This window comes from Oncorhynchus keta, unplaced genomic scaffold, assembly GCF_023373465.1.
Source record: "Oncorhynchus keta strain PuntledgeMale-10-30-2019 unplaced genomic scaffold, Oket_V2 Un_contig_4882_pilon_pilon, whole genome shotgun sequence".
NCBI classification, from domain to species: Eukaryota; Metazoa; Chordata; class Actinopteri; order Salmoniformes; family Salmonidae; genus Oncorhynchus; species Oncorhynchus keta.
In genome coordinates, this window is record NW_026288011.1 from 45,001 (window position 1) to 64,833 (window position 19,833).

The following is a 19,833-nucleotide window of genomic DNA, read 5'->3' on the forward strand; positions in this document are numbered from 1 at the left end:
CCGGGTAGGTGTAAGAGGTGGAGGTGGAAAGGTGTGGGGGGCGAGGGGAGAGAAGGGAGGAGGAGGGGCGTGAGTGTGTGTGTGTGTGGGGGTGAGTGAGTGTGTGTGTGTGTGTGGGGGGTGGGTGAGTGTGTGTGGTGGGGGGGTGTGAGTGTGGGGGTGTGAGTGTGGGGGTGTGTGTGAGTGTGGGGGGGACGTGAGTGGGGTGTGTGGGGGCATGAGAGCGGATCGGCGGGAGGGGGTGTGTGGGGGACGTGAGTGGGGGTGTGAGTGTGTTTGTAGGGGGGTTGTGAGTGTGTGTGGGGTGTGTGAGTGTGTGGGTGTGAGTGTGTGTGTGGGGGACGTGATAGAGGAGAGAAGGGAGGGTGTGTGAGTGTGTGGCTGTGAGTGTGGGTGTGGGGGTGTGTGAGTGTGTGTGTGGGGGACGTGATAGAGGAGAGAAGGGAGGGTGTGTGTGTGTGGCGGGGTGAGAGAGGAGAGATGGGAGGGGGTGTGTGTGGTCTTGTAGGTTGGAGAACTGAATTTTAAATCTTAAATCAGACACTAATGTTTTCTATTCTGTTCTGTTCTATTAAATAAAGTTATTATATTCTGTTCTATTAAATAAAGTTATTATATTCTGTTCTATTATATAAAGTTATTATATTCTGTTCTATTATATAAAGTTATTATATTCTGTTCTATTATATAAAGTTATTATATTCTGTTCTATTAAATAAAGTTATTATATTCTGTTCTATTAAATAAAGTTATTATATTCTGTTCTATTAAATAAAGTTATTATATTCTGTTCTATTAAATAAAGTTATTATATTCTGTTCTATTAAATAAAGTTATTATATTCTGTTCTATTAAATAAAGTTATTTTATTATGTTCTATTATATAAAGCTCTATACTGTTGTGTTCTATTATATAAAGTTGTATTGGTCTGTGTTCTCCCCAGAGTGCAGACGGTTCTCCATCCCCAGAGCCTTCAACAACAGTCTGAGCAGAGCAGCTACCAGCGTGGTACAACTCATGTTCCAGGTGAGTGTGTGAGAGTGAATGTGTGTGTGTGTGTGTGTGTGTGTGTGTGTGTGTGTGTGTGTGTGTGTGTGTGTGTGTGTGTGTGTGTGTGTGTGTGTGTGTGTGTGTGTGTGTGTGTGTGTGTGTGTGTGTGTGTGTGTGTGTGTGTGTGTGTGAGAGTGACTGTCCGTCAAAGTACCCATGTACACATTCATCAAGTCATCATAGATGTGTATTCCTTCATACATGTTTTAATCTCCCTCCCTCCCATCCTCCCTCCCTCTCCCTCCCTCCCCTCTCCCTCCCCCTCCCTCCCTCCCTCCCTCCCTCCCTCCCTCCCTCCCTCCCTCCCTCCCTCCCTCCCTCCCTCCCCCCTCTCCCTCCCTCCCTCCCCATCTCTCCCCTCTCCAGGTGGAGCCCAACCCGTTCCCCTTTAACTTTGTGGCTAACTACACAGTCAGTACCGAGGTATGGACTTGTTTCTTATTTATTTATACTGTCTGTATGATGTGTTTTCTATTATGGAGGATTCATGATGTTGATATCAATGTCTTCTAATCCTAATTCTAATCAATCGTAATATAATCCTAATTCTAATCAATCCTATTCTAATCCTAATTCTAATCAATCCTAATCTAATCCTAATTCTAATCAATCCTAATATAATCCTAATTCTAATCAATCCTAATCCTAATTGTAATCAACACTAATCTTTTCTAATCCTAATTCTAATCAATCGTAATATAATCCTAATTCTAATCAATCCTATTCTAATCCTAATTCTAATCAATCCTAATCTAATCCTAATTCTAATCAATCCTAATATAATCCTAATTCTAATCAATCCTAATCCTAATTGTAATCAACACTAATCTTTTCTAATCCTAATTCTAATCCTAATTGTAATCAATCCTAATTTTATTCTAATCCTAATTCTAATCGATCCTAATCTATTCTAATCCTAATTCTATTCTAATCCTAATCTACTATAGGTGGCCTCCATGGAGTTCCGGGCAGAGAACGGTTCCCAGATCCCAATCTCAGACCTCGACGACAACCAAGCCATCACCGTTGCCGTGAACAATGGCAGCGCCACCGACAGCAATGGGGCAGGGGTGACGGGAGTCCCTTTAGCCAGGGCCATTAACGTGAGCCGGTGTGACTCTGTCATCGTACGAGTCAGCGCCGGTAACTCCAACCAGCAGGCCGGACTGTTCATCCAACTCAACTTCACCACCCTGGACGGTAAGAATCATAGGAATAGAATCACAATAGAAACAGAATCACAACAGACATAGATTCACACTAGAATCACAATATAAATAGAATCACAATAGGAATAGAATCACAATAGACATAGATTCACACTAGAATCACAATATAAATAGAATCACAACAGGAATAGAATCACAATAGAAACAGAATCACAATAGAAATAGAATCACAATAGAAACACAATAGAAACAGAATCACAATAGAAACAGAAATAGAATCACAATAGAAATAGAATCACAATAGAAACACAATAGAAACAGAATCACAATAGAAACAGAAATAGAATCACAATAGAAACATAATCACAATAGAAACAGAATCACAATAGACATAGATTCACACTAGAATCACAATATAAAAAGAATGACAATAGAAATAGAATCACAATATAAATAGAATCACACTAGAATCACAATAGGAATAGAATCACAATAGAAACAGAATCACAACAGACATAGATTCACACTAGAATCACAATATAAATAGAATCACAATAGGAATAGAATCACAATAGACATAGATTCACACTAGAATCACAATATAAATAGAATCACAACAGGAATAGAATCACAGTAGGAATATAATCACAATAGAAACAGAATCACAATATAATCACAATAGGAATAGAATCGCAATATAAATAGAATCCCAATAGAAAAATAATCAATAGAAACAGAATCACAATATAATCACAATATAGAATCACAATAGGAATAGAATCACAATAGAAATGGAATCACAATATAAATAGAATCACAATATAAATAGAATCACATTAGAAACATAATCACAATAGAATCACTATATAAATATAATCACAATAGGAATATAGTCACAATAGAAACAGAATCACAATATAATCACAATAGAAACAGAATCACAATAGGAACAGAATCACAATAGGAACTGCATCACAATAGAATCATAGTGACGATATACATAGAATCACAATAGAAACAGCATCACAATAGAAACATAGTGACGATATACATAGAATCACAATAGAAACAGCATCACAATAGAAACATAGTGACGATATACATAGAATCACAATAGGAACAGAATAGAATCAATGACGATATACATAGAATCACAATAGGAACAATCACAGAATCACAATAGGAACAGCATCACAATAGGAACAATCACAATAGGAACAGCATCACAATAGGAACAGCATCACAATAGGAACAGAATCACAATAGAAACAGAATCACAATAGAATCACAATAGAATCACAATAGAACAGCATCACAATAGAATCACAATAGAAACAGAATCACAATATAATCACAATAGAAACAGAATCACAATAGGAACAGAATCACAATAGGAACTGCATCACAATAGAAACATAGTGACGATATACATAGAATCACAATAGAAACAGCATCACAATAGAAACATAGTGACGATATACATAGAATCACAATAGAAACAGCATCACAATAGAAACATAGTGACGATATACATAGAATCACAATAGGAACAGCATCACAATAGAAACATAGTGACGATATACATAGAATCACAATAGAAACAGCATCACAATAGAAACATAGTGACGATATACATAGAATCACAATAGAAACAGCATCACAATAGGAACAGATTCACAATAGACACAGAATCACAATAGGAACAGAATCACAATAGGAACAGCATCACAATAGGAACAGATTCACAATAGAAACAGAATCACAATAGAAACAGAATCACAATAGAATCACAATAGGAACAGCATACATAGAATCACAATAGGAACAGAACAGAACATCACAATAGAAACAGAATCACAATAGAACAATCACAATAGGAACAGCATCACAATAGGAACTGCATCACAATAGGAACAGAATCACAATAGAAACAGAATCACAATAGAATCACAATAGGAACAGCATCACAATAGGAACAGCATCACAATAGGAACAGAATCACAATAGAATCACAATAGAAACAGAATCACAATAGAATCACAATAGGAACAGCATCACAATAGGAACAGCATCACAATAGGAACAGCATCACAATAGGAACAGAATCACAATAGAAACAGAATCACAATAGAAACAGAATCACAATAGAATCACAATAGAATCACAATAGGAACAGCATCACAATCACAATAGAAACAGAAACAGAATCACAATAGGAACAGCATCACAATAGAATCATAGTGACGATATACATAGAATCACAATAGAAACAGAATCACAATAGAATCACAATAGAACAGCATCACAATAGGAACAGCAACAATAGGAACAGCATCACAATAGGAACAGCATCACAATAGGAACAGAATCACAATAGAAACAGAATCACAATAGGAACAGCATCACAATAGGAACAGCATCACAATAGAACAGAATCACAATAGAAACAGAATCACAATAGAAACAATAGAATCACAATAGGAACAGCATCACAATAGGAACAGCATCACAATAGGAACAGCATCACAATAGGAACAGAATCACAATAGAAACAGAATCACAATAGGAACAGCATCACAATAGGAACAGCATCACAATAGCATCAAGAAACAGAATCACAATAGGAACAGCATCACAATAGGAACAGCATCACAATAGGAACAATCACAATATCACAATAGAAACAGAATAGAAACAGAATCACAATAGGAACAGCATCACAATAGGAACAGCATCACAATAGGAACAGCATCACAATAGGAACAGCATCACAATAGGAACAGAATCACAATAGGAACAGCATCACAATAGAAACAGCATCACAATAGGAACAGATTCACAATAGACACAGAATCACAATAGGAACAGAATCACAATAGGAACAGCATCACAATAGGAACAGATTCACAATAGAAACAGAATCACAATATAATACCTATTCCCACTTTAGCTGTACCTCTTTATAGTAAGTTTGCAGGGTATGTGGGACTAAATTGTATTTTTCAATTGCCAAATCAAGTCAAATAAGTAATTGACATTTTTGGGATATCAATAAAGTTGTATTGAATTGAATAGTGTATAGGGGCAGTATTTAGGGGATGTACAGAGAGGGGGTAAACTCACCCCTATCCCCTACTCCTCTCCAGACGGGGTGAGGTCAGAGGTGAGCGAGGCGGACCCCTCCATCATGACCTACCTCCACTCCTCCAACTGGCCCAACGAGTTCAACTTCACAGACAGGAAACGCATCACACTCAGCATGACCAGGGGGCGGGACCTGGACCACAGGAAGTACACCTTCTTCCTGTCCCCAGAGTGAGTGGTTGCCACAGTGATATGGAATGAGTCAATGTTCCTTCTATGGACTGCCACGCAGAATTAATATCAGCCCGAATTAATATCAGCCCGCGCAGACCTCAACTTTTTAGTTTTCCCCGTTAACACTATCGTTTCCCTGTGAGAATTGTGCTCGAATCAACGCAATATTAGCCACTTTCAATGTAACATACCGAAACAATCTGAACTATGTAAGACTTAGTATGCAAAACTAACTGTGAAAGAGATGTTGTTGTATGCAGAACGCATCGGAGTAGGATTCTATTGCATTGACACACACTACTCCATACCGTACTCAATACAGACCGGCGCGCAATAACCAATCAGAGCTGCAGTAGGCCTATATTCAAATAGGCCATTGCCATATATGGATCTGTGCCATTCACTTTGAACTGGACTGTGTCTACAGCATGAGCGGTCGTGGGTAGATGCGCTTGTTTTGAGATCAAAGCAAGAGCTGCGTGTAGGGATGTTCATATTCTTTGCTCGTTGGTTAGTTATCAGCCCAGTTATAGATCAGTTGTAGTCAGCATTAGGGGAGTGATTGCTTCCTACAAGACACAACACGTGTGCATTTCTAGACATCATTTGAAAAGCAAGTCCGGTAAAGAGCTTTTTTGTCTTAAAGGGGCATTTGAGACAGGCTTGAATAAGCTAAGTAGCCAATCGGCAGAGGGAAGCATAATTAGTCGGATTCTCTGTAATAATGGGATGAGAATAATGATGCATTTTATTTCATAAAGTGGTTTCTTGCATCAAACGACTCAACAACATTTTCAGTCACCTCCTTGTCTGAAGGACAAGTGGATAAACAGGTTCATGTCAACAAGCCCTGAATGTGTTTTTCAAACGTCTCATAGAATGTAGCCAACATTGAACACCACACATTGGCTGCTACTGTAGGCTGAATGATAGAACAGCTATTTCCATGTTAAAATGTTATGAGATGCATTTTCTCCATGGTTTTGATGGTAGGCCCCTCTGGTAGTCCTACATTATGATCAAATAGCCACAGTAGCCTACTTGATCACTGTTAAAACTGTAACTTAAAGTAGGTACAGCCTCAGTGTTCACAGTAAAACTGTAACTTAAAGCTGGTACAGCCTCAGTGTTCACAGTAAAACTGTAACTTAAAGCTGGTACAGCCTCAGTGTTCACAGTAAAACTGTAACTTAACGCGGGTACAGCCTCAGTGTTCACAGTAAAACTGTAACTTAAAGCTGGTACTGCAGTGTTCACAGTAAATCTGTAAGCCGGGTACAGCCTCAGTGTTCACAGTAAATCTGTAACTTAAAGCTGGTACAGCCTCAGTGTTCACAGTAAAACTGTAACTTAAAGCTGGTACAGCCTCAGTGTTCACAGTAAAACTGTAACTTAAAGCTGGTACAGCCTCAGTGTTCACAGTAAAACTGTAACTTAAAGCTGGTACAGCCTCAGTGTTCACAGTAAAACTGTAACTTAAAGCTGGTACAGCCTCAGTGTTCACAGTAAAACTGTAACTTAAAGCTGGTACAGCCTCAGTGTTCACAGTAAAACTGTAACTTAAAGCTGGTACAGCCTCAGTGTTCACAGTAAAACTGTAACTTAAAGCTGGTACAGCCTCAGTGTTCACAGTAAAACTGTAACTTAAAGCTGGTACAGCCTCAGTGTTCACAGTAAAACTGTAACTTAAAGCTGGTACAGCCTCAGTGTTCACAGTAAAACTGTAACTTAAAGCTGGTACAGCCTCAGTGTTCACAGTAAAACTGTAACTTAAAGCTGGTACAGCCTCAGTGTTCACAGTAAAACTGTAACTTAAAGCTGGTACAGCCTCAGTGTTCACAGTAAAACTGTAACTTAAAGCTGGTACAGCCTCAGTGTTCACAGTAAATCTGTAACTTAAAGCTGGTACAGCCTCAGTGTTCACAGTAAAACTGTAACTTAAAGCTGGTACAGCCTCAGTGTTCACAGTAAAACTGTAACTTAAAGCTGGTACAGCCTCAGTGTTCACAGTAAATCTGTAACTTAAAGCTGGTACAGCCTCAGTGTTCACAGTAAAACTGTAACTTAAAGCTGGTACAGCCTCAGTGTTCACAGTAAAACTGTAACTTAAAGTAGGTACAGCCTCAGTGTTCACAGTAAATCTGTAACTTAAAGCTGGTACAGCCTCAGTGTTCACAGTAAAACTGTAACTTAAAGCTGGTACAGCCTCAGTGTTCACAGTAAATCTGTAACTTAAAGCTGGTACAGCCTCAGTGTTCACAGTAAAACTGTAACTTAAAGCTGGTACAGCCTCAGTGTTCACAGTAAAACTGTAACTTAAAGCTGGTACAGCCTCAGTGTTCACAGTAAACGCGCTCAGCAGACCTGACACTCAGTGCAGAGAGCAGTTAGAGGGAACAGTGGTCGTGACCCTACTATGAATATTACAGATTACTGTATCCAGGCACTGCCCTTGGGCCTTATTGCTTCATTGTATCTCTCTTTCTCTTTATTTCTCTCTCTTTCTCTGTCCCTCTGTCTCTGTCTGTCTAAGTGGTCTCTCTCTGTCTCTGTCTCTCTCGTCTGTCTAAGTGGTCTCTCTCTGTCTCTCTCGTCTGTCGAAGTGGTCTTTGCTCTGTCTCTCTCTAGTGTCTAAGCGGTCTCTCTCTGTCTCTCTCGTCTGTCTAAGTGGTCTCCCTCATCTGTCTAAGCGGTCTCTCTCTGTCTCTCTCATCTGTCTAAGTGGTCTCTCGTCTGTCTAAGCGGTCTCTCTCTGTCTCTCTCGTCTGTCTAAGTGGTCTCTCTCTGTCTCTCTTGTCTGTCTAAGCGGTCTCTCTGTCTCTCTCGTCTGTCTAAGTGGTCTCTCTCTTGTCTAAGCGGCCTCTCTCTGTCTCTCTCGTCTGTCTAAGTGGTCTCCCTCATCTGTCTAAGCGGTCTCTCTCTGTCTCTCTCATCTGTCTAAGTGGTCTCTCGTCTGTCTAAGCGGTCTCTCTCTGTCTCTCTCGTCTGTCTAAGTGGTCTCTCTCTGTCTCTCTTGTCTGTCTAAGCGGTCTCTCTGTCTCTCTCGTCTGTCTAAGTGGTCTCTCTCATCTGTCTAAGTGGTCTCTCTGTCTCTCTCTAGTGTCTAAGCGGTCTCTCTTGTCTGTCTAAGTGGTCTCTCTCTTGTCTGTCTAAGTGATCTCTCTCTGTCTCTCTTTTCTGTCTAAGTGATCTCTCTCTGTCTCTCTTTTCTGTCTAAGTGGTCTCTCTCTGTTTCTGTCTCTCTTGTCTGTCTAAGTGGTTTCGCTCTGTCTCTCTTGTCTGTCTAAGTGGTCTCTCTGTCTCTCTCGTCTGTCTAAGTGGTCTCGCTCTGTCTCTCTCTAGTGTCTAAGCGGTCTCTCTCTGTCTCTCGTCTGTCTAAGTGGTCTCCCTCATCTGTCTAAGCGGTCTCTCTCTGTCTCTCTCGTCTGTCTAAGTGGTCTCTCTCGTCTGTCTAAGCGGTCTCTCTCTGTCTCTCTCGTCTGTCTAAGTGGTCTCTTTCTGTCTCTCTTGTCTGTCTAAGTGGTCTCTCTGTCTCTCGTCTGTCTAAGTGGTCTCTCTCATCTGTCTAAGTGGTCTCTCTCTGTCTCTCTCGTCTGTCTAAGCGGTCTTTCTCTATATCTCTCGTCTCTCGTCTGTCAACGCTGTCTCTCTACTCTGGATGTCTTATGTTAAGTCATGAGATTACCTTCCTCTTGTCAAGAGAGTGAAACACTTCAGTAGAGACTACTGTAAATGCTGTGTATACATGTCAACCATTTTACTCAGATCTAACCAACCACCCCTCTCTCTTCTCCGGTTGCCCAGGTCCCATGACACGACCCTGGACTACTATGTCAACGTGACAACGGGCTGTACCACTGACTCCCCCAGCGCGGGGGTGCGTCTGGAGGTGGGTGTTTGTTAAAACTTAAATGTATAACTAATTAACACGTACAGGACAGTTTATTAGGTACACCACCCTGTTCAGGAAGATGGTTAACACCTACAGTACAGTTTATTAGGTACACCACCCTGTTCAGGAAGATGGTTAACACCTACAGTACAGTTTATTAGGTACACCACCCTGTTCAGGAAGATGGTTAACTCCTACAGGACAGTTTATTAGGTACACCACCCTGTTCAGGAAGATGGTTAACACCTACAGTACAGTTTATTAGGTACACCACCCTGTTCAGGAAGATGGTTAACACGTACAGGACAGTTTATTAGGTACACCACCCTGTTCAGGAAGATGGTTAACACCTACAGTACAGTTTATTAGGTACACCACCCTGTTCAGGAAGATGGTTAACACCTACAGTACAGTTTATTAGGTACACCACCCTGTTCAGGAAGATGGTTAACTCCTACAGACAGTGAGCCACATGTCCAGGGCTTGATATAAAACAGGCAGACAGGCATCAAGGCATTCAGTTACTGTTCCATTGAACGTTACAATGGACAAAACTAGTGACCTAAGAGACTCTGAGTGTGGTATGATCGTTGGTGCCAGGTACGCCAGATCCAGTATCTCAGAAACGTCCCTCCTGGGCTTTTCACACACTACAGTCTAGGGTTTACAGAGAATGATGTGTGAAGAATGAACACAAAACATCCAGTCAGCGGCAGTCCTGTGGGAGGAAAACAGCTCGTTGATGAGAGAAGTCGAAAGAGAATGGCAAGAATCGTGCAAGCGAACATTCAGGGCCATAAACAGACACATGACGACACAATACAACAGTGTTGTGCAGAACGGCATCTCAGATCCTTGTCCCGGATTGGCCAATACAGCAGACGACCACACCGGGTTCCACTCCTATCAGCTAAAAACAAGAAGAAGCGTCTCCAGTGGACACGCCATCACCAACACTGGACAGCTGACCCATGTGGGAAATGTTTCCTAGCACACGTTAGGTCTCTTGATACCAACGGAGCACCGATGGAACGCCACAGCCAATCAGAATGTTGTTGCTGACCAAACCCAATAGAACATCTCTGGGATGAGATGGAGCGTGCTGTTGGCAGCATGAATGTACCAGAATCCATGACCCGAAGAGTTTGGGCTGTTCTGGAGGCTAAAAGGGTGGGGGGTCTGACCGGGTACTAGATGGGTGTACCTAACTATCCGGTGAGTGTATATGTACTTGATAGAATCTGTTGTTTAACAAGAAGGAAACCAAGTGTTGACTTACGTTGAAAACCCCAACCTTCCCTTCTAAATATCTCTCTGACTCATTCCATCCCTTCTAAATATCTCTCTGACTCATTCCATACCTTCTAAATATCTCTCTGACTCATTCCGTCCCTTCTAAATATCTCTCTGACTCATTCCATCCCTTCTAAATATCTCTCTGACTCATTCCGTCCCTTCTAAATATCTCTCTGACTCATTCCATCCCTTCTAAATATCTCTCTGACTCATTCCATCCCTTCTAAATATCTCTCTGACTCATTCCATCCCTTCTAAATATCTCTCTGACTCATTCCGTCCCTTCTAAATATCTCTCTGACTCATTCCATCCCTTCTAAATATCTCTCTGACTCATTCCGTCCCTTCTAAATATCTCTCTGACTCATTCCATCCCTTCTAAATATCTCTCTGACTCATTCCGTCCCTTCTAAATATCTCTCTGACTCATTCCATCCCTTCTCTAGGTGGGTGTGTTTACGTCCCTGTGCCAGTACTTCAGCGAGAGCGCCAAGCTGTGGCGTACGGACGGCATGGTGCCACTGGCAGAGACTAATGCCAGCCGGGCCGTCTGCAGCACCCGCCACCTCACAGCCTTCGCTGCCAGTCTCTTCGTTCCACCTGATGCTGTCACCTTCATACGGCCTGTAAGTAGAGGCTGCAGGTAGCCTAGTGGTTAGAGTGTAGGGGCTGCAGGTAGCCTAGTGGTTAGAGTGTAGGGGCTGCAGGTAGCCTAGTGGTTAGAGTGTAGGGGCTGCAGGTAGCCTAGTGGTTAGAGTGTAGGGGCTGCAGGTAGCCTAGTGGTTAGAGTGTAGAGGCTGCAGGTAGCCTAGTGGTTAGAGTAGGGGTGCAGGTAGCCTAGTGGTTAGAGTGTAGAGGCTAGCCTAGTGGTTAGAGTGTAGGGGCTGCAGGTAGCCTAGTGGTTAAAGGGGCTGCAGGTAGCCTAGTGGTTAAAGTGTAGGGGCTGCAGGTTCCAGTGGTTAGATGTCATAAGGCTGCAGGTAGCCTAGTGGTTTGTAGAGGCTGCAGGTAGCCTAGTGGTTAAGTGAGCAGGTAGCCTAGTGGTTAAATGGGGCTTAAATGTAGTGGTTAAATGTAGAGGCTGCAGGTAGCCTAGTGGTTAGAGTGTAGGGGCTGCAGGTAGCCTAGTGGTTAGAGTGTAGGGGCTGCAGGTAGCCTAGTGGTTAGAGTGTAGAGGCTGCAGGTAGCCTAGTGGTTAGAGGCTGCAGGTAGCCTAGAGGCTGCAGGTAGCCTAGTGGTTAGAGTGTAGAGGCTGCAGGTAGCCTAGTGGTTAGAGTGTAGGGGCTGCAGGTAGCCTAGTGGTTAGAGTGTAGGGGCTGCAGGTAGCCTAGTGGTTAGAGTGTAGGGGCTGCAGGTAGCCTAGTGGTTAGAGTGTAGAGGCTGCAGGTAGCCTAGTGGTTAGAGTGTAGAGGCTGCAGGTAGCCTAGTGGTTAGAGTGTAGGGGCTGCAGGTAGCCTAGTGGTTAGAGTGTAGAGGCTGCAGGTAGCCTAGTGGTTAGAGTGTAGGGGCTGCAGGTAGCCTAGTGGTTAGAGTGTAGGGGCTGCAGGTAGCCTAGTGGTTAGAGTGTAGGGGCTGCAGGTAGCCTAGTGGTTAGAGCGTTTGGCCAGGAACCTAAAGGCTGCTAGATCAAATCCCGAGCTGACAAGGTTGTTCTGCCCTGAGCAAGGCAGTTAACACACTGTTCCCCGGTAGGCCATCATTGTAAATAATAATTTGTTCTTAACTGACTTGCCTAGTTAAATAAAGCTTAAATGTTTTATTTTTAAAGTAGAGATATACCTGATAAACACACACACCTGATAATACACACAGATGGCACCGACAGAGATGGTCTCCTCGCTTCTAGTCCTTAGGAAACTATGCATTATTTTGTTTTTTTTATATATATTATTTCTTACATTATTAGCTCAGAAAATCTTAAGTGTTATTACATTCAGCCGGGAAGAACTATTCGATATCAGAGCGACGTCAACTTACCAACATTATGACCAGGAATACGAAGTGGATCCTTTGTTCGGTTCACCACCCAGGACATTGGATCTAATCCACGTCACGGACACTGACGTCTTGCTTCCAGACAAACTAAACACCTTTTTTGCCTGCTTTGAGGATAATACATTGCCACCGATGCGACCCGCTTCCAAGGACTGCAGGCCTCCCCTCTCCTTCTCCGTGGCCGTTGTAAGTAAGACATCTAAATGTGTTAACCCTCCCAAGGCTACTGGCCCAGACGGTATCCCTCAGAGCATGCCCAGACCAGCTGGCTGATGTGTTTACGGACATATTCAATCAATCCCTATACCAGTCTACTGTCCCCACATGCTTCAAGATGGCCACCATTGTTCCTGTACCCAAGAAGGCAAAGATAACTGAACTAAATGACTATCACCCCGTAACACTCACTTCTGTCATCATGAAGTGCTTTGAGAGACGAGTCAAGGATCATATCACCTCCACCTTACCGGCCACCCTAGACCCAATTCAGTTTGCATACCGCCCCAACAGGTCCACAGACGATGCAATCGCACACTGCCCTATCCCATCTGGACAAGAGGAATACCTATGTCAGAATGCTGTTCGTTGACTACAGCTCAGCCTTCAACACCATAGTACCCTCCAAGCTCATCATTAAGCTTGAGGCCCTGGGTCTTGACCCCGCCCTGTGTAATTGGGTCCGGGGCTTTGACGGGCCGCCCCCAGGTGGTGAGGGTAGGAAACAACATCCCCACTTCGCTGATCCTCAACACTGGGGCCCCACAAGGGTGCGTGCTCAGCCTCCTCCTGTACTCCCTGTTCACCCATGACTGCGTGGCCATGCACGCCTCCAACCAAATCATCAAGTTTGTAGACGACACTACAGTGGTAGGCTTGATTACCAACAACAACGAGACGGCCTACAGGGAGGAGGTGAGGACACTCGGAGTGTGGTGTCAGGAAAACAACCTCTCACTCAACGTCAACAAAACAAAGGAGATGATCGTGGACTTCAGGAAACAGCAGAGGGAGCCCCCCCCTATCCACATCGATGGGACAGTAGTGGAGAAGGTGGAAAGTTTTAAGTTCCTCGGCGTACACATCACAGACAAACTGAAATGGTCCACCCACACAGACAGTGTAGTGAAGAAGGCTCAACAGCGCCTCTTGAACCTCCGGAGGCTGAAGAAATTTGGCTCGCACAACGCATCACCGGGGGCGCCCTCCAGGACACCTACAGCACCCGTTCTCACAGGAAGGACAAAAATATCATCAAGGACAACAACCACCCGAGCCACTGCCTGTTCACCCCGCTACCATCCAGAAGGCGAGGTCAGTAGAGGTGCATCAAAGCTGGGACCGAGAGACTGAAAAACAGCCTCTATCTCAAGGCCCTCAGACTGTTAAACAGCCACCACTAACACAGAGAGGCTGCTGCCTACATACAGACTCAAATCATTGGCCACTTTAATAAATGGATCACTAGTCACTTTAAATAATACATATAAATGTTTACATATCTTACATGACTCATTTCATACCATCTATTGCATCTGGCCTTTGCCGCTACATGCACATATTCTCATCCCATCCCTTCAGATGTGTGTGTATAAGGTGGTTGTTGTGGAAGTGTTACATTACTTGTTAGATATCACTGCACTGTCGGAACTAGAAGCATTTCGCTACACTCGCGTTAACATCTGCTAACCATGTGACCAATAACATGTGATTTATAGTTGACACATCTGATCCGAGCCAACCGCCTGAGGAAACACACTGTAATGTTACGATGCCCTACTGTGAAATCAGCTGACTTTCACACACACATCTCCTCTCCTCTCGTCCTTTAGGAGCAGGGGGTTCCCAGCCTCGTGGTGTTGTTGACGTGTGTGGTGGGGTTGCTGTGTTACGCCGTGGCGGCGGCCATCTTACATAAACTGGACCAGCTGGACCTGAGGAGGGCGGGGACGGTGCCGCTCTGTGGACACGACGGAACATTCAAGTACGAGGTGCAGGTCAAGACCGGCTTCAGCCGCGGGGCAGGTGAGAAGGCAAAGGTTACGGATTCAAATGGAAAGAAATTGGACTTTTAATCACAAAGGGCAGAAACATATCACATAATTATTACATGCTGTGTATATCTAACTCCTCCCCCTGTCTGCTAGGCACGTCAGCACATGTAGGCATCAGTGTGTACGGCTGTGAGGGGCGTAGCGGGCATCGACACCTGGACAGCCCCGGGGCCTTCGCACGTAACGGACTGGACATCTTCCACATCGCCACGGAAACTAGCCTGGGCAGCGTCTGGAAGATCCGCGTCTGGCACGACAACAAGGGTAGGAGGACACACACACTAACACACACACTAACACACACACTAACACACACACTAACACACACACTAACACACACACTAACACACACACTAACACACACACTAACACACACACTAACACACACACTAACACACACGCTAACACACATACTAACACACACACTAACACACACACTAACACACACACTAACACACACACTAACACACACACTAACACACATACTAACACACACACTAACACACACACTAACACACACACTAACACACACACTAACACACATACTAACACACACACTAACACACACACTAACACACACACACTAACACACACACTAACACACATACTAACACACACACTAACACACACACTAACACACACACTAACACACACACTAACACACATGCAGGCACTTTGGATTTTTGAAAAGCATGTTACAAGTACAATGTCATATTATTATTAGTATTAGTATTATTATTATTATTAGTAGTAGTAGTATTGGTATTAGTATTATTCATATTCATATTCATATTATTATTATTATTATTATTATTCATATTATTATTTGTATTCTTATTATTGTTCATAGTATTATCATTATTCATATCATTATTCATACATATTATTACTTTTATTATTCATATTATTATTACTTTTCTTATTATTTCATATTATTCATAATATTCATATTATTATCAATATTCATATTATCAATATTAATATTATTGTTATTATTCATATTATTATCAATATTCATACTATTGTTATTATTCATATTATTATCAATATTCATATTATTGTTATTATTCATATTGTTATCAATATTCATATTCTTATCAATATTCATATTATCAATATTAATATTATTGTTATTATTCATATTATCAATATTAATATTATTGTTATTATTCATATTGTCAATATTCAGATTATTGTTATTATTCATATTATCAATATTCAGATTATTGTTATTATTCATATTATTATCAATATTCATATGATCAATATTCATATTATTATCAATATTCATATTATTGTTATTATTCATATTATTATTAATATTATTGTTATTATTCATATTATTATCAATATTCATACTATTGTTATTATTCATATTATCATCAATATTCAGATTGTTGTTATTATTCATATTTGTATTATTATTCATATTTTTATTGTGGAAAAAAAATGTTTGGTCCACCAGCCACTGTGGCAGATAGAAAGAAAAATCTACCAGCCACTCAGAGGATTTTTACCAGCCCCCCTCAATCAGCTCAAAATAAACCAACAAAACACTAAATAACGGATGAACATGCTTTGCAATGTTACAAAAGTAAGTATAATGTATTACTAGTAAGAAGTAATGTGGTCAGTGCTTTAGTTCTGGACTGTTTTGTTCCAGAACCTATTTGGCCGGATCCAGTACCTCTACAGACATGAAACATCGGTACTTTTTGCAATGTAAACATTTGAATTGAAGCGATCAAAGTTCTTGCCTCTTCGTTCATTTGTAAAAAAAAAAAAATGTAATAATTAAAACGTAGTGTGAAAAAGTAGACTTATAGCTTGGGTCTGATATTCTAAGAGTTGATTCAGGTTGTATTCGATTTGGCGCAACATCGCACCCTGTTTGAGACCAACACGTGGCTGTGTGAGTAGCAAGCCTGTATCTCTCACAGAACTAGAATGAGATTCCCTTTCTGTGTTCTCTCTCCCTCTCTGTTCTGATGGACATGAACCTGCAACTCTCGTCTGTCCAGCGTTGCACTTCATCATTCATTTAGTTACAGAATCAAGGCTGTCTGTTCAGAAAGAAATGAAATGATTCAGTTTGTCCTACTACACCATGAGAAGGTCTATCATTTAGCCACAGAGGATCAATAGTTTCTTTTGAAAAACTGCCTGGCTGTGGATTGTGTGTAGCCCAATAACAAGGCCTACAGTCAGGGATGTGCTGCAGATCTGTCAGTGAACGACAGCATGCAGACAAAACAGGCCTTTCACAATATTTCAAATAGAAATCGCAGGGAAACACAGGTTGGAAAGCAAATGTCTCCCGCAGAAAACAGAAGACTGTAATCTGTCTGCTGCAGGCTGGAAAAATATTTGATCAACTTCTAAATATTGTTTTACATAGTAAAGAGAGAGAGGCTTTTGGCACAAACACATCACTGGTGAGTGATCAGCATCATTAGGTGAGTGATCTGAGCATCATTAGGTAAGTGATCTGGTGAGTGATCTGAGCATCATTAGGTGAGTGATCTGAGCATCATTAGGTGAGTGATCTGAGCATCTGATCTGAGCATCATTAGGTGAGTGATCTGAGCATCATTAGGTGAGTGATCTGAGCATCATTAGGTGAGTGATCTGAGCATCATTAGGTGAGTGATCTGAGCATCATTAGGTGAGTGATCTGAGCATCATTAGGTGAGTGATCTGAGCATCATTAGGTGAGTGATCTGAGCATCATTAGGTGAGTGATCTGAGCATCATTAGGTGAGTCAGTGAAACTGGAAAAGCATTTTTAGGACTATAATTTCCTCCTCATATTGTGTCTCATCCAGGTCTGGACTATTGATGGGTTCAAGTTGGTTTTTATTGACCTCAGTTTGTCCGTGTCAAAGTAGCCTGTCATTTCGCTCACAGTTTTAAAAAACATTAGATCAAAGTCTCCAATCATGTAAAATGATGTAGAATTGCATGAACATAAAGGCAACATCTTTCCGGGACCACATTTTTTTTACAAACCCTAGGCTACTAAAATATAGATGCCTCTACTCTACTGCTCTATGCCACGATGCAAACGATGATGAAGATGATATGCATGCAATGGTTTATTATAAACATTTTCAGGTACCTCAGAGCTCCTCAGGTCACCCCAGGTCACCCCCTTCTTCCACTCACTGAATGTGGTGTATTGTTTCATTACATTTTTTGTGACGTGAGTCTTTTAGCCAAAATATCACAGATGAGACAAAAATGTTCAGGTTACCGTGGTAATGCGACTAAAGTGAAATTTGTGCCTGTGAGAGTGAGTCTGGCTAGTAGAAGTGTTATGGTTACCGTGGTAACGTGACTAGAGTCACGTTTGTGCCTGTGAGATTGAGTCTGGCTTCTAGAAGCGTGGTGGTTACCATGGTAACGCGGCTAGAGTAACGTTTGTGCCTGTGAGATTGAGTCTGGCTTCTAGAAGCGTGGTGGTTACCGTGGTAACGCGACTAGAGTAACGTTTGTGCCTGTGAGATTGAGTCTGGCTTCTAGAAGTGTTGTGGTTACCGTGGTAACGCGACTAGAGTGATGTTTGTGCCTGTGAGATTGAGTCTGGCTTCTAGAAGCGTTATGGTTACCGTGGTAACACGACTAGAGTGATGTTTGTGCCTGTGAGATTGAGTCTGGCTTCTAGAAGCGTTATGGTTACCGTGGTAACGCGCCTAGAGTGGGGTTGTCTTTCCAAGCAGTTGAAACTCAAACATAGAAAAACAACCTAGCCTTTGAACAAAACCATGGAAATGGCCAGGAAACACAAGGACAAAGTCTCACTTCAGTAGAGGTTAGTTTAAATTGAATTAGACCAACTTTTATGCCTGTTCACGGCGCTTCTAAAAATGAATCTTTCACTCAGTTCTTCACGTGTGCACAGGCCCCAGCACAGCCCCCAGCACAGCCCCCAGCACAGCCCCCATCACAGCCCCCAGCACAGCCCCCAGCACAGCCCCCATCACAGCCCCCAGCACAGCCCCCAGCACAGCCCCCAGCACAGCCCCCATCACAGCCCCATCACAGCCCCCAGCACAGCCCCCAGCACAGCCCCCATCACAGCCCCCATCACAGCCCCCAGCACAGCCCCCAGCACAGCCCCCAGCACAGCCCCCATCACAGCCCCCAGCACAGCCCCCAGCACAGCCCCCATCCAGCTCCCAGCACAGCCCCCAGCACAGCCCCCAGCACAGCCCCCATCACAGCCCCCAGCACAGCCCCCAGCACAGCCCCCATCACAGCCCCCAGCACAGCCCCCAGCACAGCCCCCATCACAGCCCCCAGCACAGCCCCCAGCACAGCCCCCAGCACAGCCCCCATCACAGCCCCCAGCACAGCCCCCATCACAGCCCCCAGCACAGCCCCCAGCACAGCCCCCAGCACAGCCCCCAGCACAGCCCCCACCACAGCCCCATCACAGCCCCCAGCACAGCCCCCAGCACAGCCCCCAGCACAGCCCCCAGCACAGCCCCCAGCCAGGCAGTGTTGCAGCGCCAGGTGGAACAGGCCATATGGGATTCGTATTGATTAACAAAACGGCATAAATACATTGAAAACAGCTAATGCAGCATTTATTTTACTGTAAATGTGATCATACTTGACTGTTTTTAACTCACAAATGGGAGTGGAATGCTGTGGAGCCCCGCCTTGGCAGGTGGTCATTTAGGCCCTGATAAATATCATTATTAGTATTATATACTCACAGTAGATCTCATTATTATTATATACTCACAGTAGATCTCATTATTATTATTATATACTCACAGTAGATCTCATTATTATTATTATATACTCACAGTAGATCTCATTATTATTATTATATACTCACAGTAGATCTCATTATTATTATTATATACTCACAGTAGATCTCATTATTATTATTATATACTCACAGTAGATCTCATTATTATTATTATATACTCACAGTAGATCTCATTATTATTATTATATACTCACAGTAGATCTCATTATTATTATTATATACTCACAGTAGATCTCATTATTATTATTATATACTCACAGTAGATCTCATTATTATTATTA

The 19,833-nt window shown here is 42.6% G+C and overlaps 1 protein-coding gene across 1 annotated transcript in view; it reads left to right on the top strand.

Annotated features, from left to right (window-relative positions):
- LOC118380693 (polycystin-1-like) overlaps positions 1–19,833 on the top strand; it is a gene marked incomplete at its 5' end in the record, with an annotated part of 95,030 nt that overhangs the window by 44,373 nt on the left and 30,824 nt on the right. The window contains 9 exon segments of the mRNA XM_052509640.1: positions 1–4; positions 945–1,027; positions 1,418–1,474; positions 1,999–2,251; positions 5,367–5,535; positions 9,343–9,427; positions 11,173–11,352; positions 14,551–14,743; positions 14,866–15,036. The exon segment at positions 1–4 is cut by the window's left edge and continues 287 nt beyond it. Of these exon segments, the coding sequence (XP_052365600.1) occupies positions 1–4; positions 945–1,027; positions 1,418–1,474; positions 1,999–2,251; positions 5,367–5,535; positions 9,343–9,427; positions 11,173–11,352; positions 14,551–14,743; positions 14,866–15,036 (1,195 nt within the window).